Consider the following 25,815-nt stretch of genomic DNA (forward strand, 5'->3'; position numbering starts at 1 on the left):
AAAAACCGCGGCACTTGCAGAGCAAGGGGAACCATTTCATATCGGTTACACTACCTACCCTTCAGGCTTATTGAGAAGTTCAATCAGTATTGATTGTGTCTCCTTCAGTAGTGTGGTCTTCCTACAGTATGTTCTTGTTCCAAGTTGCTGCACGTGCCTGATTTCCAGGAAGTGTATAAGTACCCAAACCTGCCAGAGTACTTGAAGGACAGAGTGGTCTACAATATATCAGAGAACAGGAAAGAAAACCTCTATCTCCCCATCGCTCTGCCTGGGGACTCCATGGACAAGTACACTCTGGCTAAGCTATATACAGACAGTTCATTACACACTGACTAAACTATAGCCAGACACTTCAGTTCAGTTATCGACTCAATGGAAAGTCTTAAAGTAAGACGTATGGACATGACATCTCTCATCCACAAGAGGGCATATTTCCACAACCAAGGAGAGCTTATTATAAAGAAATCAGGCTCATGTAGGCTACACCTGCCATCTTGGATCATGTTGCTTCAGCTATGGAAGGAGCACAGCTCTCCAACCTTCAGTGTGAACTGAACCCCTAAAGGAACATCACTGAAGTTTTCAAATGTCTGTCTGATTCGTCAAGATCAGAAAACGACATTTTCACACCGCACCTTCAACTTTGTTTATGAGGGGTGAGTAGTAGAAATGTACATGTTTAAAAATGTGTTGGATGTACAAGAATTACACACTAACACATTTTATTGTGATGTGTTTGAATTGTAATCAGATTGTAACATGTTAAAATGCATCCCACTCCAGCTTTCATAAACATGAAAAAGCAAGCTTGGAGTACATTTTAGACCATGTTTAGTTTTTTTTTAAAATTACTACAGTTAACATGTATTGGAAACAGGTTAGGACATGATAGAATTGCAAAGGGAATGTGTGATTTTTCAGGTAGGGTAAAGTCAAATAATCCCAACCCTTAAGGTGTGCCTCCTGTAGAAAACTGGGACAAAAGAAACTGGACTGACATTGAGCATTTGTGGGGCCACAAAGAGTCGAAGAAAAACAGACATTTCAACCTGAAGTAAGTGAACTAGTTTTAATATCTTGTTGAAAAGAAGAAGATAAGGAAGTGCTGCTATGATTCAGTAGATCTTTGTAAATAGAAGGTGTCTTTGGTTAATTGGTCGTCTAATAACATACTTCATATATTTAAAACGCTTTTATTGTTACAGCTTGTTAAATGGAACAAACATTTAAAAACGTCTTGCGTGGATTTTTTTTCTCCATTGAACATACCAATGAAGGCATTTTCATTTTATTAAAAGTTCCTTGGTCCTTCTTTTGTATTTCTTAATTCTTAACTGTCAAATACTCCTATACTCCAACTATACGTGTTATCTAATATACGGGGTATCGTCGGACGGGGCTACAGTGTCTCCCGACCCCTCCTGTCTCAGCTTCCAGTATTTATGCTGCAATAGTTTATGTCGGGGGGATAGGGTCAGTCTGTTATATCTGGAGTACTTCTCCTGTCTTATCCGGTGTCTTGTGTGAATTTAAGTATGCTCTCTCTAATTCTCTCTCTCTTTTTCTCCCTTTCTTTCTCTCTCTCTTTCTTTCTTTCTAAGGACCATGCCTCAGGACTACCTGGCCTGATGACTCCTTGCTGTCCCCAGTCCACCTGGTCGTGCAGCTGCTCCAGTTTCAACTGTTCTGCCTGCGGCTATGGAACCCTGACCTGTTCACCGGACGTGCTACCTGTCCCAGACCTGCTGTTTTCAACTCTCTAGAGACAGCAGGAGAGGTAGATAGTCTGAATGATCGGCTATGAAAAGTCAACTGACATTTACTCCTGAGGTGCTGACCTGTTGCACCCTCTACAACCACTGTGATTATTATTATTTGACCCTGCTGGTCATCTATGAACATTTGAACATCTTGGCCATGTTCTGTTATAATCTCCACCCGGCACAGCCAGAAGAGGACTGGCCACCCCTCATAGCCTGGTTCCTCTCTAGGTTTCTTCCTAGGTTTTGGCCTTTCTAGGGAGTTTTTCCTAGCCACCGTGCTTCTACACCTGCATTGCTTGCGGGTTGGGGTTTTAGGCTGGGTTTCTGTACAGCACTTTGTGACATCAGCTGATGTAAGGAGGGCTTTATAAATACATTTGATTTGATCTATTGCATGGGCATATAATTGCAGTACTTTACTGATTGTTTCCCTAGTAGACAACCAGTGAAGAGACAGATGACTTCGTGTTGAGGTGTGACCTTTCCTGAGAGCAAAATGGAGTCGTCTGATCACAGTAAGTTAGACTTGGATATGGTGAGACTATACAGAACTATACTAATACACTTCTATAGCTACAGTCAATCCTGAGGTTATATGTTGTTTATAACAGAGTTTCGGGAAGAGAGCTTTAAGCTTCCCTGCAAACAACAATGAGTTGTTAGGACGTCCCCGGGACATCACAAAATGGTTTCCTAAAGTCATCAGGACGTTGTGTCATGGTCTCCTAGAAGATTTGTCTAGTTCCCGGTTGGTCCCGGGGACGTCCCCGAGAATGTTTTTAGGATGTTCTTGGGACGTTGTGTCATGGTCCCTTGGAGGTTTTGTCTAGTTCCCAGATAGTTCCGGGGACATCCATGAAAATGTTTTAAAACCCTTTTTGGGACGTTGTGTCATGGTCCTGTCGCGATACGAAACCTTCAGCCCCGCCCCTTGGCCGGCAGCGGGGTGCTAGAGGTGGTTAGCGTCCCGTTCCCTGGATTGGACAGGGCACTATAGATACTTCAGGTTATCTGGGTATAACCAGGACCGCTCGCGTAGCCCTGCCTCTCTTTCTATATCGAAGCGTTGTCCGCGTAGAGAGGTCTTTTGCCTTGTCACTCTCAACGGTCTAGCTCTAGCTGGGATGTGTGAACCCCACGTTTATCCTCTAGACTCTTTGTTTCACCACTAATTGGTCCTTGAGTTGTTATTAAGCCTTCTTCCTACCAGTCTCTATATGATTTCCCTGTGGTTGAGTATTTCCCCTCCTAGGCCAGTGCGAGGTGTTGGAAGCAGTCGTTAAACTGTGGCACTCAACACTTTCCCATGGTGAACTGGTCGTACTTTGATCATAGATAAATTTGATCTCCGTTATATTCTCTGCATCACCCAGCTGTCCCCTCCACTGGCCGCCTTTATATGAATTCATATATTGTCCATTTTCACATGTCTGATTAACCAGTACTGGTCCTTTAGTTATATTTACTATATACCCTTGGAATGTGTTACTGGTCACTAATTTCCACAACACCACTATGGTATTATTATGATTCCAGGTCAGATTCCAGTTCGTAATATTATATCTCTGTTTTAACTTGACTGAAGGGTGTCCTGGACACAGTGGGTCATTTGTTATGGTGCATTGTACAGGTGTGCCCCATCTCTTTGTAAATGCTCTATAGGTTGGTATGGAGATGGCACATTTTTCTTGGAGTATCTCCAGTCCCTGTACTAATTATCTCTCTTGTTTTTCATACGCTATCCCTAGGTTTAGTCCTATTATTATGGCGGTGGGTACTAATATTATGGTGGAAAGGATACTTACCCACCAGCACCATCCCACCTTACATTCCCTATGTCTGGTTCTATATTTTCCCAGCCTCATTTCTCTGTGGAAACAGAGGGAGACATTCTAGTTAGTTTTGTTTTCTTTCTTATTTATTTTTACAAATGGGGGACCTAGTATGGCCTGTGTCCCTTTGTCTAGATGTGCCCTCTCCGTGGTCTTGTGTGTTTGAGGTTAGTTTTCTTTTTGTTAGGTTAATCAACCTTCTCATTTTCCCTTGTGGATCAGATGGAGCAGCTTCATTTCTACCTCTTCCCTCTCCAGGAGCTGCTTTCCTGTCCACCAACATGTGGCACGAGTATACACAGTCCAATTTGGTTTTGGGGTCCTGGGAAATGTATATTTGCCAGCCCAATTTCACCATGTGCCTTTCTCTTTTGTCACCCCTGACGGGTTCTGTATCCTCTATGGCCATAAGCTTGGAGACACAGCACATTGTCTTCTCTTTCCTCATTAACCTGCCCCAGTTATGTTTTCTTACTGGCTTACATGTTCTTTCAATTATTTTATGTGTGTTCTGACTCTCTCTATTTGGTCTGGAACAAAAAATGGTTCATATTTACGACTACCCTTATAATTATTTAGCGTCCGATAAGCTGAGGAGATTTTCTTCTCCTTGTAGCATATTTATCCCTAAGTGGTTTATTATTTTCATAACTTTTTTAAAGTCCATCCTGAAATTGTACCCTGAGGCGTCCAGTCTTTGCATTATTTTACTTCCCTGTAAAGTCCCATTCCCCTACTCCTGTGTCAGTGTCTAACTGACCTAATACATTTGCACATGGGTCACTATGTCTCAGCTCTTTCAATGTAGTTATGTCTATGTTTGACTTCCTCTTAACTGCTGCTTTTAATGGCTGTGGTTTAAAAACGGCTTTTTTCACTTCCGCATCTGCTTCCTGTTGCCGCAGCTAATACTGTCAGTACCAAATATGGTCTCTGTTTCCAAATATTGACTGACTGTCTCACTGTCTCCCTGTTTACACTAATGAATTTTATAGAACTCAACATTTCTATGTAGTAACCTATAAGATAATTATACAGTTCAACTTAATTAACCCGATACTCTCAATGACCCTGGGTCACAACAGATGCCATATATTCTTGTCATCTTTCTACTATTTGAAGACAAACCTTCAAATGATTAGATAAGGCCAAAACACTGCTAAACATAGCATATGTTTTCTGTACTAATGAAATCTCTCTTTCGGGAGTCCACTGTATTTTATCTAACAATAACCTGGGTTAATCTTAACTCAGTCTCATCAATAATTGTATATATGTTGCGTAGTATGGGATCCATTACCTACAGTACTTTATTATCCCTAAGAACTGCAACATATGTATTTTCAAAATTACATTTAATGCTTTATAAAATAACTATTTTTCTACCTTCATCTTTTTTTCTGCCCTGTTGGCTTAAAATATATCCTAAATACTTAACATAAATCTTCCTGCATGTCTCCTAGATTCGTTGGAGTCCCATCTTATAGCAGGGCCATTGCCATGGGGTACCAGGGCTGTGCATCGAAGGCCACTTTGCCACAATACACACTTAAATCCTCTGGCCCCCCTTCTTTTTCTGGAATGACTTTTAATTAGAACCCAATTTCGTATTACTACGAGGTCTGCCTGCCTTAACGGCGCTGAAAATAAATCACTCTTGTTAACATATCTTCACCTTGAGGTTTGTATAAATTTCCTATTTAGTTATAAACTCTATAGTACTTTCTTATTTCTCAGGGATTTTCCCTCATACAACGCCCATAGTGACACTTACGCACTATGTTTGTATTATTTCCTTGGGAAAGTAAAGCTATTTCAAAGTAGTTATACACTTTGAATAGAGACTGGTGTTCCTTAATCATTTTATAATTAATTTCCACCTGTTCCAACAATTTCTAGTGAAGTTGATCAGTCTTCACGGGAAATTCTTAGGATTCAGGGCTATTTGCCTAATACTGTTATTGGAGGGGCCGTCTGTTCCCTCTTGGTCAGCGGCCCCAGGGTATTCCTGCGAGCCTAGTGCTGGGCAGACCTGCCTGTTCTGTACCATTATTTTCTACCCTACTTTGCTCCTCATGAGCTGCCGTAGTATCTATGGTAGTGTCCATTTAGGGTTCTTTTCTGGAAATTTTTATCATCCCAGAAAGTTGTCTACCCTCAAATCCTAGAAGGTATTTTATGGCTGTCTAGTCTACCTTTCTCAGTTTATCCCATGATAAACCCGGTACGACGAAACATCCTAATGATTTGTAAGGTAAGGCACTAGCTCGCCTAGTCCTTTGTAATTCCTCCTCGTCCGCATGGAGGGCCAATGCTCTTCCTGCGTCTGGGTAGGTTGGTACTGCCGTAGCCATGTCTCTAACTCTTTAAAGATATCTACTTTAGTAAGTTGTTTGGAAATAGAGCGCTGGTAGGGGCCGTTAACTCAGGTAGTAGTAGAGTCTTAAATAGAGGTGTGGGGCCCCACGTTGGGCGCCAAGTGTCGCGATACGAAACCTTCAGCCCCGCCCCTTGGCCGGCAGCGGGGTACTAGAGGTGGTTAGCGTCCCGTTCCCTGGATTGGACAGGGCACTATAGATACTTCAGGTTATCTCGGTATAACCAGGACCGCTCGCGTAGCCCTGCCTCTCTTTCTATATCGAAGCGTTGTCCGCGTAGAGAGGTCTTTTGCCTTGTCACTCTCAACGGTCTAGCTTTAGCTGGGATGTGTGAACCCCACGTTTATCCTCTAGACTCTTGGTTTCACCACTAATTGGTCCTTGAGTTGTTATTAAGCACTAGTCCTACCAGTCTCTATATGATTTCCCTATAGTTGAGTATTTCCCCTCTGTGATGTATCTAGTTTAAAGTGTGAAGACCTTTAGTCAACTTAGTCTCACTACTCTGCCCGTCGGCTATATATCGCTTGGATAATAAAACTTAGATAGATTGATAAGACAATTAATGAATCACTACTGGACACACCTTCCTCCTTGTCTTTTAATGGTAACTCATTCTGTCATAGAGCATTGATCCCCGTTTCCAGTGTCCCGGTAGCGGGGAGTGTCAGAGTTGTTATCTCCTGTGCCGTTAACTGTCTTGGGAGGACGTTCTACTCGAGACAAAATAAGACTACCGTTTATTTTTGAAAACACTCTGTTTTTTGTCTTTTACAATCAAACACACTTTAAAATACACAATTTGTTACTCGGTCACACACAGCGTTAATCAAAAACATGCCTATGCCTTAATGCTCTATAAATGCCTGGTACAATGATAACACTTATCTCTACATTAAATGCTTATAATAGTTCTTTAATTACCTTTGAGAGATGACGGGGAGACCCACGAGATCAGGAGCAGAGTCTCAATCGGACAGAGTGCTGAGAATTTAGTTTCGGTAATGATTCCTCCTATGAGAGATCGGTGGTTCACTTAAATGTCGAGATTCAAGTTAGTCTGGAGAGATCAGAGATTCTCCGCTGAGCTACCGCAGTGGCGAGAAATACCCAGCCGGAATGTGGAGCTCAATCAATTAAGATATTATTGCATCCAGATTAACCAGGCGAAAGGCAAACTGCCGACTAGAACAACTGTTCAATAGCTAAACGGCAAGAGCCCAAGTTCCAGCAAGTAAGAATCTGTAAGTTATTTGAGTCAGGTGGCAATTACCCGAAGTCAAATGGTTGTCTAAATGAATTCAGAATTCAAGAAGTCAGCGCCGAAGTATCGGCAGTTTCTCTATATATACCTTTTTATCCCTCACTCGAGGTCACGTGAGTGTCCTCCCCTCTACACACTTGGGAGGACACACAGCTGCTTTACCACACATTAACAACAGTTCATATATGGGCATCCGTTTATGACAGTGCCCTTACTCTTATACCAGTACATATATGGGCATCCGTTTATGACAGTGCCCTTACTCTTATACCAGTACATATATGGGCATCCGTTTATGACAGTGCCCTTACTCTTATACCAGTACATATATGGGCATCCGTTTATGACAGTGCCCTTACTCTTATACCAGTACATATATGGGCATCCGTTTATGACAGTGCCCTTACTCTTATACCAGTACATATATGGGCATCCGTTTATGACAGTGCCCTTACTCTATCAGCAATGAGTCTAACAGCTGTTCCCATTCAGAGATGTCACTTGAGGCAGAGGGTGGTTCTTCCTGACACCAGTCTTGTTCAGTAGTTGGTTGGCTTGAGTCATCTTCTGGTGACGTTGCCCAATCCGGTATTTCAGTAGGGGTGGTCATCTCTGTCTCTACCATTGGTGTAAGGCAGGGGAAGAGGACCAGGATGTAGATCCATTTGGCGTTTTACTACAGTCCCTTGGAGGTTTTGTCTAGTTCCCAGATAGTTCCGGGGACATCCATGAAAATGTTTTAAAAACCTTTTTGGGATGTTGTGTCATCGTCCTCCAGAGGTTATTTCTTGTTTCAGTTTGGTCGCTGGGATGTCCAAGGAAGTTTTTAGGATGTTCTTGGGACGTTGTGTCATGGACCCTGGAGGTTTTATCTAGTTCCCGGTTTGTCCCTGGGACGTACTCTGGGAAGATTTTAGGACATTCTTGGGAGGTTGTGTCATGGTTGGGACGTTGTGTCATGGTTGGGACATTGTGTCATGGTTGGGACATTGTGTCATGGTTGGGACGTTGTGTCATGGTTGGGACATTGTGTCATCGTCCCCTGGACCCAAGAAGGTCCTGAAACCAGGAATTACACAAAGGGCCCAGAGAGAATGTTCCCTTGGGACAATCACGTGACGACTTCAGGACTAGTTAAAGGAAAGTCATGAGAACGTCGTAAATAGGTCCTGACATAGACCTCAGTGACGTCCTGGGTCCATCTAAACATTGGTTCACTACCTGAAGCTGCCCCCACCAGCAGAAGGGCCAGCACAACCTTGGGGGGGTCCAACCCCGATCCACAACTATCACCCACGCCAAAACCCTCAAATACCAAACTCTACCAACTACTAGCAGCAAAACTTGTGTAGTGTGTGTAGTCTGCTGTTTATTATACCATACCACTTGATTGTGTTTATTGTGTCTCCTAACTGTGACATGTCAAAGTAGTAGCCTACAGTACCATCTTGTGGTCAGCTATTGAACGGAGCAGAATTATGATGCTGCCGAGTCTTCCCTAATCATTTTTTTTGCAAGGGACATGCATGTAACCTACTCATGTAACCAAGATGATAATCAACCAAGATGCCATTTATAACCTTTTTAACAGGTAGTTCGATCCGGCGGTCATTTTAAACCAATTTACAATTAAATGAAACATATACATTTTATTTGGCATATTGTATAAAATGGGAAATTGCAAGTTTGTAAAATGTTGTTGACCTCAAAACACCTAATTTAAGAATGATTAAACTACTAATATGTTGTTTTACAATTTTAAGTACTCTTGAAAAATATGCTTTACCAGGCATTTGAGTTGCCCATTAAAGGAATGCTATTAAGTCAAAGCTAGTGATAATGGACTATGGAGAAATATTGTTATGGGATTTTTTTGTCTGTGCAAATACAAAAATCCTTTCAAATCCATATAATTAGTTACTGTCTGTCTGTTATCTTCAATGTGTTTCACAATATCATTCAGTACATGTAATTGCACTTGTATTTTAAGCATATAAACTGTAAATGCATTAATTTATATGCATTTTAATATTTATATTGTGACACACAAATGTATCACATTTGATATCCATCCTCATATATCCTTTCTTCCATTAAAAGGTACAGTAAATGAAGAAGACAAAGTCATTTTTTTAGATCTAAAAAGTCTATGCTAATTCCAATCCAAAATGTGTATACTCTAATTGGTCAACTCAACCTGGCTGGTTGAGATGCATTGTGGTTGAGTTGCTTGCAATGCATTATCTATCAAAGCAATGCTAACAAAAATTAATTTACCGAGACTAAATACACATATTTTGCAGAAAGAAAAAAAATCCAGATACAGTGCCTTGCGAAAGTATTAGGCCCCCTTGAACTTTGCGACCTTTTGCCACATTTCAGGCTTCAAACATAAAGATATAAAACTGTATTTTTTTGTGAAGAATCAACAACAAGTGGGACACAATCATGAAGTGGAACGACATTTATTGGATATTTCAAACTTTTTTAACAAATCAAAAACTGAAAAATTGGGCGTGCAAAATTATTCAGCCCCCTTAAGTTAATACTTTGTAGCGCCACCTTTTGCTGCGATTACAGCTGTAAGTCGCTTGGGGTATGTCTATCAGTTTTGCACATCGAAAGACTGAATTTTTTTCCCATTCCTCCTTGCAAAACAGCTCGAGCTCAGTGAGGTTGGATGGAGAGCATTTGTGAACAGCAGTTTTCAGTTCTTTCCACAGATTCTCGATTGGATTCAGGTCTGGACTTTGACTTGGCCATTCTAACACCTGGATATGTTTATTTTTGAACCATTCCATTGTAGATTTTGCTTTATGTTTTGGATCATTGTCTTGTTGGAAGACAAATCTCAGTCCCAGTCTCAGGTCTTTTGCAGACTCCATCAGGTTTTCTTCCAGAATGGTCCTGTATTTGGCTCCATCCATCTTCCCATCAATTTTAACCATCTTCCCTGTCCCTGCTGAAGAAAAGCAGGCCCAAACCATGATGGTGCCACCACCATGTTTGACAGTGGGGATGGTGTGTTCAGGGTGATGAGCTGTGTTGCTTTACGCCAAACATAACGTTTTGCATTGTTGCCAAAAAGTTCAATTTTGGTTTCATCTGACCAGAGCACCTTCTTCCACATGTTTGGTGTGTCTCCCAGGTGGCTTGTGGCAAACTTTAAACAACACTTTTTATGGATATCTTTAAGAAATGGCTTTCTTCTTGCCATTCTTCCATAAAGGCCAGATTTGTGCAATATACGACTGATTGTTGTCCTATGGACAGAGTCTCCCACCTCAGCTGTAGATCTCTGCAGTTCATCCAGAGTGATCATGGGCCTCTTGGCTGCATCTCTGATCAGTCTTCTCCTTGCATGAGCTGAAAGTTTAGAGGGACGGCCAGGTCTTGGTAGATTTGCAGTGGTCTGATACTCCTTCCATTTCAATATTATCGCTTGCACAGTGCTCTTTGGGATGTTTAAAGCTTGGGAAATCTTTTTGTATTCAAATCCGGCTTTAAACTTCTTCACAACAGTATCTCGGACTTGCCTGGTGTGTTCCTTGTTCTTCATGATGCTCTCTGCGCTTTTAACGGACCTCTGAGACTATCACAGTGCAGGTGCATTTATACGGAGACTTGATTACACACAGGTGGATTGTATTTATCATCATTAGTCATTTAGGTCAACATTGGATCATTCAGAGATCCTCACTGAACTTCTGGAGAGAGTTTGCTGCACTGAAAGTAAAGGGGCTGAATAATTTTGCACACCCAATTTTTCAGTTTTTGATTTGTTAAAAACGTTTGAAATATCCAATAAATGTCGTTCCACTTCATGATTGTGTCCCACTTGTTGTTGATTCTTCACAAAAAAATACAGTTTTATATCTTTATGTTTGAAGCCTGAAATGTGGCAAAAGGTCGCAAAGTTCAAGGGGGCCGAATACTTTCGCAAGGCACTGTATTTTTATTCTTCTTGCTGTGCCAGTTAAAGTGTAAATAAGTTGTATATTCTTGATAATAATGAAGTTTAACCTGTGCACTCCATAGATGCTGAGTTGGTGGATGAACACAGGTCCCAGCTCATTCAGAGGGTCACCATGGTGATGCCTATAGCTGATGAGCTGCTCGCTGAAGGCATGATTCATAAAGAGATGTACTCCAACATCAGCGCTGCCAGAACTGATGAGGACAAAATGAGGGAGCTCTTTAAAGCACTCCACTCTGGAGGAAACAAAGTGAAATCTGCCTTTCTCTCCACACTGAGGGAGAATGAACCTAATCTGGTCCAGGATTTGGGTGAGTGAAGATGTACACAGACATGTAATCTAGAGTGAAACTGACTGTTGTGTTTGAACATTTCCAATGGATTATTAGGTTGTAGTCAGAGTCTGCCATAACAATATCTTGTGTGAAAACTTGTACTGTAATAACACTTTAATGTGAGGTATTTATTCATTATTTGTATAATTTACATAGAATTCCACATCAAACAAGGAGATCAACAAGGTAAGTCATGTCTTTTCCACCTATTTAAATATCAACATTAATACGATTCAAATAATATGATTTAAACAGTGTTTGTTTTCAACAGAAACATTTGTAAAATTATGAATTTACTTTCTGTTATCGTATCAACATGTAGCGAACAAAAGCACAGCAACCCTAAAGTACAAGGAATTCATCAGAGGTGAATATGCCACAGTGCAGGAGTACAACTCTCTCCCTGGTGAACATGTGAAGCTAGATGATCGCTACACTGAGCCCCTGATCATCCAGAAACACCGTCAGCAGAGAGAGAGAGAGGAGGAGATCCGCTCCAGAGGACAGAACTTTCATCACGTCATGGGCCAGAGGGACAGCGAGGCCTACAAGAGTACCAAAGTGGAGAGGCTGTTTGATCCAGACGAGCACGGAGACATTCTGAGAATAGTGATACTGCAGGGCCACTCTGGAACTGGCAAGTCATTTACCAGTCAGAAGATTATGTCTGACTGGGCCTTTGGAAGACTTTACGAAGACCAATTTGACTTAGTTTTTCACCTGAGGTGCAAAGAACTGAACCAGGCCACTGGGAGAAAAAGTCTGATGGATCTGCTTAACTACGATCAGAGTTCATCATCAATGATCAAGCAGGTCCTTCACGAGTCTCCTGAGAGGGTTCTCTTCCTGGTAGACGGCTTTGATGAGCTCAAATTCTCACTTGATGTACCTAAAGACTCCCTTCCCAGGGACCCGTGGACACAATGCTCTCCCGAAGTGACACTGAGTGGCCTGATACGGCAACAGATCTTACCCAAGTCCTTCCTGCTTGTCACCACCAGGTCCACAGCGTTGGACAAACTGATTGGAGTGGTCAAACATCCAGTGAGATACGCTGAGATATTGGGCTTTTCTGAGAAAGGTGTTAAGGTCTACTTTGAGAAGTTCTTCAAACAGAAGCAACACTCACATCAAGCCTATGACTCTGTGAGGGAAAATGAAACCCTTTTCACCGCATGTTTCATTCCAGTCATCTGCTGGATCATTTGCACAGTTTATAGGGAGCAGTTTGATGAAGGCACAGAGATGATACAATCGCTGGAGACCACCACCTCCATCTTTGTTGAATTTGTTGCCACGCTGTTGAAGCACCACTGTCAGGATTTGGGTCAGTCAGCTCTTACTATCCTCCAAGGACTAGGCAAGCTGGCAGAAAAGGGAATGGAAGAGCAGCAAGTCTTATTTGACCATGATAGTGTGTCACAGACAGTGTCAGATCCTTCCAAAGTCCCCTTCTTGTGTAAGTTTCTCCAAAAGAAAAGAGTAAGTCAGACCACTATGTACAGCTTCATGCACCTCAGCTTCCAGGAGTTTTTCACAGCCCTCTCATACATGTCACTGGGTGATGAGGAAGCTCAGGGGAAAGTTAGAGAGCTACTTTCTAAGGTTCGACGTGGACTGCTACACTTTCACCTCCTGCCCATTGTTCAATTTCTCTTTGGCATCTTAAACAAGGAAGTTGCAAAACGACTGGAGGAAAAACACATCTCTTGTTCTCAAGGAATCTGGACCCAGCTCAAACATTTTATTCTGGAAGTCATTGAAAAAGGAAAAGAGGATCAAATCGTTAGACGTACAATGCTGCTTTTCACATTTCATTGTCTATATGAGCTCCATGCAGATGATTTTGTTAAAGAAGCCATGGAAACATACACAGACATTAATATGTCAGGAAGTCCCCTGAAGAAAACAGACTGTTGGGTGTTGATGTATTGTCTTCAGCATTGCAAGTCTATCGAATGTCTTGAACTGAGTGGGTGCAATTTAACTGCAGAGAACATGAAAATCCTTCTGCCAGCGTTGCAGAAATGTAAAGCTCTCGTGTGAGTATTGTTGCTTGTCCCTTTAATGTAGATAGCCTATTTTTACCAATGTTTTTGATTTTGAATAAATAATGTAAACTGAATTATGCTCAGTTTCTCCTGCAAGCTCATCAATGGAGCCAAGGGAGATCATTTCCATAATGGATATTTAAGTAATAAACCATGAGAACCCAGGGATTATCGTGTGATAACTCCCGACCTAAGGGATGTTCTTCGGCCGAGGGCGAAGCCAAAATCAATGGCATCTAGCTAGCTAGCACAGGTTTAATGATGATGAGACATGAACTTAAATATATCATTATTTAATCAATCATTTATAAATAGGCAAAATCCAGCTGATTGCCAAGTTAATAATATAGTCATGGAAGATTGCTAGGCAAGTGTTACTTCTCCTTAGCTTTAGTTAGCTATCTAGCTAGCTAGCATACACACGATCACATCAAGCAGCTGAAATGACAACAAACTATGTGCATTTTCATTTGTTTTACCTTTGTTTCAGTATTGCAATTTATTTGGATTTATCCATTATAATGATGCAGATAAATGAATTCACCTGGCCCTGAGAAGCTGTCAGTCTCGTCACGCTCATATGTATTGCACAGGGAGGTAAAAATAAATGCGACATGTTGGTTAGGCACACAGCAAGGCTTATGTTATTAACCCCAGCTGTACCAAACCAGGCAAGAAGCACGTGGAAATGATGTCTAGAAACGCTTTCCTGGGGGGGGATTAAGTTTATGAATGCCTGTCTGGGCTACAGGAAAGTGGATGCACATTGATACTTTAAATGGAATTAAGGCATCATGGCATTTTGTGGGAATTAATGTGAGTAATTCCCTGCTATCAACCAATCAGCATCCAGGATTCAAACAACCTGTTTTATTTTTATTATTAACTGACATATCAGTTACTTCATGTTTTTTTGGGACACTGTTTGTAGGTTGCAGGTGGACGACCTAGCCGATGATGATTTAGATGGTCTGTTGACAGCGCTGGGAGAAGGAAAGAGTTTGGAGCTGGAGTAAGAATCACATGATCTTTACTGTAATATCAAACCTTATTCACCATAAACAGTTTTCCAGTTTAATTTACTGCATCTCTACATCAACAACCTCAGACCAATTCATACCAATTATATGAATAATCATTTCTCAATAACTTTTCTACCATCAGTCTACTACTTTGAAACAACATTATTCAAACCACACTAGTCTGTTATTAGTGATGGTTCACACTTACCTTCAACAAACATCCTTCATTAAGTTTGATAACCAGATTCATATATGTGTTTGATAAATAAATATTACATTTACTATTAATGTTTCTGTTACTTTCTGGATGTTTTTAGAGGGACTGTTTATGTTTCTCTCTTTTAAAATTGTGTTTTCTTTGCTCCAATTTTTCTGTATATTTCAGTCTGCGTAACACCAACTTCTCTGATGAGAAAGTACAGGACTTGCTTGTTGCTCTCACTAAACACAAAACCAGAAAAGTTAAAATTGGAGTGAAGTCCATCACCAGCAATACAGCTGACAAATTCATGTCCCTCATCAGTAAGGCACATGGAGTCTTAGATCTGATAAAGTAAGTCTGAACTTTAATTTTAGCTCCCAATCAACTGATTATATATCATACAATATTAAATTGAATTGATTGTCTTTGAAAACAGCAGGCAGCAGAATGCCTCAAGCTACCGATCAAAAGCTTTGGGTCACTTAGAAATGTCCTTGTTTTTGAAAGAAAAGCACATTTTTTGTCCATTAAAATAACATCAAATTGATCAGAAATACAGTGTAGACATTGTTAATGTTGTAAATTACTATTGTAGCTGGAAACGGCAGATTCTTAATGGAATATCTACATAGGCGTGCAAAAGCGCATTATCAGCAATCATCACTCCTGTGTTCCAATGGCACGTTGTGTTAGCAATCCAAGTTTATCATTTTAAAAGGCTGATTGATCATTAGAAAACCCTTTTGCAATCATGTTAGCACAGCTGAAAACTGTTGTTCTGATTAAAGAAGCAAAAAAACGGGCCTCCTTTAGACTAGTTGAGTATCTGGAGCATCAGCATTTGTGTGTTCGATTACAGGCTCAAAATGGCCAGAAACAAAGAACTTTCTTCTGAAACTCGCCAGTCTATTCTTGTTCTGAGAAATGAAGGCTATTCCATGCAAGAAATTAACCAGAAACTGAAGACCTGTTGACAATACAGCCCACCCCTGAATGAGCATGTACTGTATAATGCAATATTTCCTTTCCTGTTGAGCTTTTCCTATAGGGCATTATAACACTTTGCTTCATAAGACATTATACAGTCTTGATCATAATGCTATATGAACGTGGTCATTCTTATAAAAGCACTTGTAAACCTATGGAAAAACTTGCACTTGCCTTGCAAGTTTCACCTACTCTGACATGTGATATGTGGTTGTCGCAACTAGTGTGAATGTACTAGCTGTCAGTGGCTCTGGATAAGAGCTTCTGCTAAATGACTAACGTGTCATTGAAATGTAGTCCTATGGTAGATGTTTGTAAGCAGTTATTAGCAACTACTGTATGTCATACATCACAATGCTTTATGCATTGATCATAAGGCATTATAAATGTGCTTAATGCATTATGAGGATATTAATGGAGATTATTTATGGGAAGTGTTACCAAAACTGAACAATACATAATTTCCACAATAATACTGTATATTATGACTTATCACTGTTTCCACAGGCTTCATAGTTGTGGGAATGTTGCATTGAGTGTCCAGCTACAGAAAGATGGCGTGAGGTGAGTATATTTTAATATTAATTGTATTTTGGTTTTCAGTTGAAATTAATGTAGAAATGTGTATTTGATTGAATTTGACTAACAGTTGTACAGATGATTTCTGAAGGTCATAATTGAATAACTGCCTCGAGTGGATGAAGAGGTTTTGTTTGTGAAAGTCATTTTCTGTGTTGTATCTGGTGTTTACAGTACGCATCTTGTCAATTAAATTATTCATGCAATATATATATATATATATATTTTTTTTTTCTTGTTTTTGAAGAGCTCCCCAAATTGTTCTTTGGTTAAAAGTGCCAGAGATGAAAATGATCTGTGACTCTATCAGAACATCTGGCTACAGTTTGACTGGAGTGAAGTAAGTATAATTTCACATCTCTCATTACCGCAAATCACACATTTCACAGCGGATATCTTTATTTATTGTACGTGTTATGGAGATAATTCGTTGAAGCACACAAGTGATGAGGAACCCTTTCTGAGAGCTGAAGACGTCCCATGCTAATGCCTAGGTTTAAACCCAGTGAGCGAACACATTTTGATCCTATAGCTGTAGGTTAAGACATCATTGTACTTGTTGAACTCTAGTTTATCTATGACATCACTAAGTAAGTAATATTATATCGCAAATAAACTACAGTTTATCTTCCTCATATAAGGTTTGGAGTAGTACCGTGAAAGATGTTGTTTTGCTCCTGATGACAGGTTGAGAGTGTGGCGTGTGGCTGACGAGGGCCCATTCCTCTACCCTACAAAAAAGTGTCGGTTAACGTAAGGGAGACTAATAAATTATACTTCCTAAATATTCCATATTTTGAAAATCTCAAATTGAACCTTGAAACTCTCACTGGTGATTTTTTTTTAAATGTTTAATTGCATTTCATATAATTTATGTGACTTGCTGCCATATAGTGATTAACTTTGCTCAACATACTGAAGCCAGACAGTGAATAAACATTCATGTGTACAGGTTACACATTGACGGGCCTCTCAGATGCGGCGTAGGGCGTGAAGGTCAACAGTCAGCACTCAGCAGCATTGAGATGTCCCTATACGGCGTTAATGTATTTGACTGGAGACGCATCCATCAGCTACGTCAAACTCTGGAGCATAAGTAAAGACTACTGTCTTCGATTTAAATCTCAACACGCAGCGCACGCACGCACGCACGCAGGCACGCACACACACACACGGTTATAGAGAAGCACACTGGACAGCTGACAATGAGCCTTTTAAAGGTCATTTACACTTGAGCCAACATCTGCAGTGTTTATTATGAATGCGGTCTCTGCCAATGGTAGTGAAGTTGCTTTGAAAACGATGCTCTGCTCTATATAGTATAACACGCCTCAGGTTGAACCCCGGCCAAACTATTACATATCTGCACACAAACAAAAATATGTCACGATTTTAATGGTGTCTGTGTCTGTTTGTGTCACATGAATGACCTCTACCAGTCCAGAGTGGGATGAGCATGCTGATGAACTGATCTCGCTGCTACACTCTCAAACCTCTCTGGAAGACATCGGTCTGTTTGTGAGCCGCTTGACAGAGAGGTGTGCTGTCAGCGTAATCCGTCTCAGCCACGCCTGTTCCAACCTGAAGGACATAATGTGAGTCCAACCTACTATATTATCAGTGTAGTCAGTCTCAGCCAGGCCTGTTCCAACCTGAAGGACATAATGTGAGTCCAACCTACTATATTATCAGTGTAGTCAGTCTCAGCCAGGCCTGTTCCAACCTGAAGGACATAATGTGAGTTCAACCTACTATATTATCAGTGTAGTCAGTCTCAGCCAGGCCTGTTCCAACCTGAAGGACATAATGGGAGTCCAACCTACTATATTATCAGTGTAGTCAGTCTCAGCCAGGCCTGTTCCAACCTGAAGGACATAATGTGAGTCCAACCTACTATATTATCAGTGTAGTCAGTTTCAGCCAGGCCTGTTCCAACCTGAAGGACATAATGTGAGTTCAACCTACTATATTATCAGTGTAGTCAGTCTCAGCCAGGCCTGTTCCAACCTGAAGGACATAATGTGAGTCCAACCTACTATATTATCAGTGTAGTCAGTTTCAGCCAGGCCTGTTCCAACCTGAAGGACATAATGTGAGTTCAACCTACTATATTATCAGTGTAGTCAGTCTCAGCCAGGCCTGTTCCAACCTGAAGGACATAATGTGAGTCCAACCTACTATATTATCAGTGTAGTCAGTCTCAGCCAGGCCTGTTCCAACCTGAAGGACATAATGTGAGTCCAACCTACTATATTATCAGTGTAGTCAGTCTCAGCCAGGCCTGTTCCAACCTGAAGGACATAATGTGAGTCCAACCTACTATATTATCAGTGTAGTCAGTCTCAGCCAGGCCTGTTCCAACCTGAAGGACATAATGTGAGTCCAACCTACTATATTATCAGTGTAGTCAGTCTCAGCCAGGCCTGTTCCAACCTGAAGGACATAATGGGAGTCCAACCTACTATATTATCAGCGTAATCCGTCTGAGCCACGCCTGTTCCAACCTGAAGGACATAATGTGAGTCCAACCTACTATATTATCAGTGTAGTCAGTCTCAGCCAGGCCTGTTCCAACCTGAAGGACATAATGTGAGTCCAACCTACTATATTATCAGTGTAGTCAGTCTCAGCCAGGCCTGTTCCAACCTGAAGGACATAATGTGAGTCCAACCTACTATATTATCAGTGTAGTCAGTTTCAGCCAGGCCTGTTCCAACCTGAAGGACATAATGTGAGTTCAACCTACTATATTATCAGTGTAGTCAGTCTCAGCCAGGCCTGTTCCAACCTGAAGGACATAATGTGAGTCCAACCTACTATATTATCAGTGTAGTCAGTCTCAGCCAGGCCTGTTCCAACCTGAAGGACATAATGTGAGTCCAACCTACTATATTATCAGTGTAGTCAGTTTCAGCCAGGCCTGTTCCAACCTGAAGGACATAATGTGAGTTCAACCTACTATATTATCAGTGTAGTCAGTTTCAGCCAGGCCTGTTCCAACCTGAAGGACATAATGTGAGTTCAACCTACTATATTATCAGTGTAGTCAGTTTCAGCCAGGCCTGTTCCAACCTGAAGGACATAATGTGAGTTCAACCTACTATATTATCAGTGTAGTCAGTCTCAGCCAGGCCTGTTCCAACCTGAAGGACATAATGTGAGTCCAACCTACTATATTATCAGTGTAGTCAGTCTCAGCCAGGCCTGTTCCAACCTGAAGGACATAATGGGAGTCCAACCTACTATATTATCAGTGTAGTCAGTCTCAGCCAGGCCTGTTCCAACCTGAAGGACATAATGTGAGTTCAACCTACTATATTATCAGTGTAGTCAGTCTCAGCCAGGCCTGTTCCAACCTGAAGGACATAATGGGAGTCCAACCTACTATATTATCAGTGTAGTCAGTCTCAGCCAGGCCTGTTCCAACCTGAAGGACATAATGTGAGTTCAACCTACTATATTATCAGTGTAGTCAGTTTCAGCCAGGCCTGTTCCAACCTGAAGGACATAATGTGAGTTCAACCTACTATATTATCAGTGTAGTCAGTCTCAGCCAGGCCTGTTCCAACCTGAAGGACATAATGGGAGTCCAACCTACTATATTATCAGTGTAGTCAGTCTCAGCCAGGCCTGTTCCAACCTGAAGGACATAATGTGAGTCCAACCTACAATACTAACATTGTCTGTGTTCTTATATTTGTTTCAGTGTTACTGTTCCACTCATGAATCCTCTATTCTCTTTCTCTCTTAGCCTTCAAGTAAACGGTTTCTTATTGGAGGAAGGAATACACTGCTTACGTGAATCAAAGAGGCGCCCAGACTGCCAGTTACTTCTCTTGGGGTATGGACGTACTTACTGTATATTATATTTTATACCATGGCATTGATGAATACTTGTTTCTGATTGGCTTGAAGGGCATTCTAGGGCGTGCATTATTTAAGTGATGTGGCCCAAGAAGCCGGTGTTTGGAGGATATATTGGCATGGGTGTTGTTTTGTTGAAGGCCGGCAAACTGTGCAATATATATCCTTCAAACAACAGATTATCGAGCATTATTACTTTTTTACAACGGGTTACCAAATAATAATTTACATATTTTCATTAAAAACATTATTTTGATTGATTTATTCATACTATTTCATCCTTCCTCAAGATTTAGTCCCGAGTCAAATCTAGGGTTGCTACCCAAGCCGCCTGGTCATTCGTTCGTTTGCCAGAGACACGACCAAGTCGTTAAGTCTTTTTGTTCTGTATCTATGGACGCAACCTAGTCGTTCGTTCTAAATTTTCCACTGCCATACTGGCTGGCAACATTATTATCCCTCGCTTGCTAGCTAGCCAGCTACAGCTAACTTACAGTCACGTCGAACAGTGCAGCCAGAATAACAGCAGATTAGCTGCATTTGCATTTGTTTGAGTTGTTTTCTAGTGACATTTATTTTGAATACATCCCGAACAATGAGCTAATGATATGTGCTTTCGCCTGGCATAGAACATATGCTTTCTTGTCAGGACACTGTTGTTCAGAGGAGCTAGCCAACAACACAGCTAACACAATCACTTCAAACTGAAGCTGGAAAGACAGCAAACTAGCTGCATATAATTTTTATAGTGGAGATCAAGTTCATAATTTGCCTGGCTGGGCTGATGAGACAGTGGATTGTGCAGTCAGATGGAACAGAGTAAAAATACATTTTAAAGTAATAGATTTAGCCGGTGGGAATTTGTGGAATAGACACCGGCTGGAATACGGATTTGACCAATCAGCATTCAGTATTAGACCCACCCATTGGATAATTCCCTATAATGCACGGTAGAATTCAATGGCTATAGTTCATTCTTACATGTTCTATTTTTGAGCTGCTTTTGAAAGCAAAAGTCGAATTGGAAACAATATTGACATTTGTTGAATTTGATTTTCATAATGGCAAGCTAATCAAATCAAATCAAATTTATTTATATAGCCCTTCGTACATCAGCTGATATCTCAAAGTGCTGTACAGAAACCCAGCCTAAAACCCCAAACAGCAAGCAATGCAGGTGTAGAAGCACGGTGGCTAGGAAAAACTACCTAGAAAGGCCAAAACCTAGGAAGAAACTTAGAGAGGAACCAGGCTATGTGGGGCAAGCTAGGACTGATGGTTTGGTTAGCTAAACTAGCAAGTCTGTTTGGTTACCACGGCAACTACTTTAGCTATCTAGTGAACTTGCAAGCTACTGTACTTCAGTGGATGATGAACACATTTTTACCAGCAAACAAACAAATGTCTAACGGAAAATGTGTTCAATTATAGCCGTGGTATAAAAGGGATAATCGAATCGGGGCTCTAGAAAGTAATGCAACTCTGTGGAAGCAGTGTTGCCAACTTAGCGACTTTGTCGCTATATTTAGCGAGTTTTCAGACCCCTCTAAGTGACACATTTTCAAAAAAGAGTCTTGCGACAAATCTAGCGACTTTTTCTGGTGTTATTGGAGACTTTGACGTGAAAGCAGGTATCATTCTTACTCTTCTAAACGAGCAGCGGGTGCTGCCGTGGGCCCCACCCCTGTCCCAAAGCACTCACAGGCGGCCCAGTCCTCGCGCAGCAGTCCCTCCCAGCTGCAGTCAGAGCAGGAGATGTTCACCCCTCCTTATCCAGACTGCAAATGAATCGGGCATGTGGGAAGCCGCCGCTGGCTGATCCCGCCCTGGCTTACACAAAAGAAAACAATGAACCTGAATTAGGGACAGACTAGTTACCATCATTTTCTCACATTGCCATTGACCGTTTTTTATATTGTCTCTTTTTGGTCCATTTAGATTGTTAATGTAGATTGTATACAAAAAAAATTAAAAAAATTGTATGGTTAAAAATTTTCATGTTTTACTGTGACTTGTTTTAGGCTACTCTGTCAGTAACTCCGTCAGAGTGTCTCTTTTGGGTCAGTTTTGCAGGTCCCAAGCCCGGATAAAGGAGGAGGGTTGGAATTGTGACATAAAAAAAACAAGAATCAACAGAAGAAAGTTCATTTGTAGTTCTAATTATATTTAGGGTGTTTTTTAATCACTTTTTGTCTCTCCCACGACGTTATTCCTCTCTCCTACAGCGTCCATCACAATTTCATGCACACGACCGATTATGCAAATTAGGCAATGACGTAATTTAGCAACTTCTAGCAACTTTTAGGACAGCCAATAGCTACTTTCATTACTGAGAAGTTGGCAACACTGCGTGGAAGGTCAGTCCACTTCGCTAGCGTGTTCGCTAGCGCATACACCTTCCACGTCGTTCCTTATTTTCCATAGAACGCATAGCCCCTCGTTGATTATCTCTTACGTATCAGTTATTTGAGGCTTGAATAAACCAATGAATCAACTGAAGTTATTAATAGGGTGTGCCACTAGATCTCTTCAGGTGTTAATCATCCCTTACCTCTGCAGGAGGAGATGCAGGAAGCTTGCTGACCAGTGCTCTGAGGAGAAGGACAAGAGGCTCAGTTGTAATGACAACGTTTTACTCGCTCTACATGGAGAATCATTCATAGAGATTGTGTTAAGGCATGGGAAGGAAAGCGGTATTGATGACACGTGGAATGGGAACGAAATCAATATTGATGACATGTGGAATGGGAACGAAATCAATATTGCTGACATGTGGAATGGGAACGAAAACAATAGTGATGGCACGTGGAATGAGAACGAAAGCAATAGGCCTAGAGATGATATAAAGTGTAAAGGGTGTTGTGTTGTTGGATAGTGACCATGATGAAGACAACAGAGATGGTATAAGAAATATAACAAGAGGACAAAGACAACAGAGATGGTATAAGAAATATAACAAGAGGACAAAGACAACAGAGATGGTATAAGAAATATAACAAGAGGACAAAGACAACAGAGATGGTATAAGAAATATAACAAGAGGACAAAGACAACAGAGATTGTGAGAAATACAGCATACAAGAGACGGAGGACAAAGACAAGAGTGAAGAGACATACCTTTGATCCTGATACCACTTAGATTTGGACTGATACGAACTATACATACTGGAAATGTTTTTGGGGTGGTAATTTCAAAATGTAACTTTAGACTTTAGAATGACTACAAGATTAAGCCAAATGAACTGAACTGAACATATCTTACCTGCATTGGAGTCTTTATGGGAATGGTTCGCACCATAAACAATGTAATATGCTGTATTGTTAAATATATGTACATTTCTGTATTATATGCACCACTAAACATGCCAATTTGAACTTTCCACTGCAGTACTTCCTTCATTGTAATATATTTTACCCCCATTCATTTATTACCACCATACTTATGTTTATTCTTGATATTATTATTGTCTAATTAAATACATTATTACATGTAATTGTTCATACTATATATGTTTATGTTGTGTGTATACTGTTTGTGTACATTATTATTTCTACATTCGGTCTGTTTATTGAATTGTCAGCACCATTTCACCAGGTCAAATCCCTGGTACATGTAAATGTGCTTGGTGAGTAAAGGTGGTTGTGATTCTGAATCTGATTCTGTGAGTAGAAGTGCAGGAGACAAGCAGCATTTCTCTGAACCTCTCATATTCCCTGGGTTTCTGCTTGTGTTCCTTTGTCGCTCAGTTGGTAGAGCTTGCAGTGCTAGGACAGTGTGTTTGATTCCCACAACCACCCGAAAGTTAAATGTATGCGTGACTGTAAATTGCTTTGGATAAAATTGAATGCTAAATGGCACGTAGTGTTATTATTAAATGTAGGCCACAGGAGATGAGTCAATTCTCTCTTCTCCTCCTTTGGGCTCCCGAGTGGTGCAGTGGTCTAAGACACTGCATCTCAGTGCAAGAGTGCAGTTTGAATCCAGGGTGCATCACATCTGGCCGTGATAGGGTGGAGCACAATTAGCCCAGTGTTGTGCAGGGTAGGCTGTCATTGTAAATAAGAATTTGTTCTTAACTGACTTGCCTAGTTAATTATTTGTTATTTTATTTGGTCTTTATGTTGGTTACGCCCCTGGCAGCATCACACCATTCCAATAGTCTTGTGAATCTGTCAGGAATATTTTGTGGATGAAAATACTTTGTTAGCTAACACACCTGGATTACCCATTAGGCCTGCAAGTACAGCTATGGAGAGTTAATCAAGCTTCCTAAGGGTGCAATTTCAGACACATATGCAATCATTAATGACTTACAGAACCCATCTTTGATGCCTTTAAAGACTATTGGAATCTGTGCTACACAGGATTCCATCTTCCTCTTTTATCACTAGACACAGCCTCATCCAATTCAAGGTGGTTCAGTGTATCCACTAGTCCGGGGCCAAAATTCTAAGAATATTCTCAGATTTTGATCCTACTTGTGTTTGATGTAAAAACGGAATCAGCAACACTGTTTCATATGTTTTGGGACTGTCATAAACTGTCAGGTTGGAATTAACATTTAAATGTTTCTCTGATATGGCAGTGTCATAGATCCGTCTCCCCTTACAGCCATTTTTGGAGTACTACCCATAGGCAGCCATCTTTATAGCATTCTTTTAGCTAGATGGCTAATACTCCAGAACCGAAAGATGGTGGTTCCCCCATCTTATAAATAAGACATTACATTGAGTACACGTGGGAACTCCATACTGTTTTATGGAACTTAGGCTCCATACCGGTCTTACTATGAACAGTCCACCTTCTGATGGCATTCTTATTAAAACAAATGTATTTGACTTCCCTCTTGTCATGGTTCCACCTGTCACCAGAGGGCGCCAGAGACCGTCCTGGAGACATTAATGACATTCAGGTGTGTCCTATTATGAATTATGTACCGTGTGTGTTTGTTTCCTGAGAGAGTTTTCGTGATCCTTCGGCTACCGTATCTCAGTTAAGTATTAGGTTCATCCATAACCACTGATTCCTCATCTGGTCTCTTCTCTACACCTGGGTCCAACCTCACCACATTCCACCTCTGACTTACTGGTTGGAGGGGTGTTTTTATGTGTGTGGTGGGGGTAGGCCTTGAGATTGGTGATGTGTGTCCATCAATGCTTGAAGAATGTAACTTGTGCCTCTTGCCCCGTCAGACCCTAAAACGTATGCTTATTTTGCTCCCTTTCTTTAAAACACCATCGTAAACTTATATTTTGGTCCAGTTAATGGTCAGTCTTTGTGGTCATGAATGTCTGTGAATGTGAGTGGTTGCATTTCTCCACCCTCCACCAATCGGCTGATTACAGGAACAGTGACAGGGTGTTCGTTGTGTTCTTGTTTGAACTACAGATTAGCCTTTAACCTTTGTACCCTTCTGCCCTGTGTGTATATAACTTGTCTAAAGTCTTTATACTTTAAATAAATAATTGTTGAGTATATTATTTATATTTTTTACATTGTGTGGTCTAATTGTGTGTGATTTGTGTGTACAACTGAATAAACAGAGAGGTGAAAAAAAA

At 40.9% G+C, this 25,815-nt stretch overlaps 1 protein-coding gene across 4 annotated transcripts; it reads left to right on the forward strand.

The window, feature by feature from the left end:
• The first annotated feature begins 485 nt into the window (after positions 1–485).
• Positions 486–25,815, forward strand: LOC139387432 (NACHT, LRR and PYD domains-containing protein 1 homolog). 4 transcript variants are annotated; one of them, XM_071133590.1, is made up of 17 exons: positions 486–659; positions 958–1,057; positions 1,605–1,780; positions 2,202–2,281; positions 11,279–11,527; positions 11,708–11,737; positions 11,874–13,593; positions 14,534–14,614; positions 15,010–15,177; positions 16,321–16,377; positions 16,640–16,732; positions 17,080–17,145; positions 17,345–17,488; positions 17,832–17,987; positions 20,144–20,233; positions 22,816–23,157; positions 23,193–24,151. In XM_071133590.1, the coding sequence occupies exons 4-16, from the start codon at positions 2,263–2,265 to the stop codon at positions 23,129–23,131; spliced, it is 3,189 nt and encodes a 1,062-aa protein (XP_070989691.1). In that variant the 5' UTR covers positions 486–659; positions 958–1,057; positions 1,605–1,780; positions 2,202–2,262; the 3' UTR covers positions 23,132–23,157; positions 23,193–24,151. The 4 variants fall into 4 exon arrangements, with proteins under 4 accessions (XP_070989691.1, XP_070989690.1, XP_070989693.1 ...); XM_071133591.1 differs by having other exon boundaries at positions 547–659; positions 973–1,057; positions 1,605–2,119; positions 2,205–2,281; XM_071133589.1 differs by having other exon boundaries at positions 22,816–25,815.

The sequence above is a fragment of the Oncorhynchus clarkii genome, chromosome 28 (genome assembly GCF_045791955.1).
Source record: "Oncorhynchus clarkii lewisi isolate Uvic-CL-2024 chromosome 28, UVic_Ocla_1.0, whole genome shotgun sequence".
Classification (NCBI taxonomy): Eukaryota; Metazoa; Chordata; class Actinopteri; order Salmoniformes; family Salmonidae; genus Oncorhynchus; species Oncorhynchus clarkii.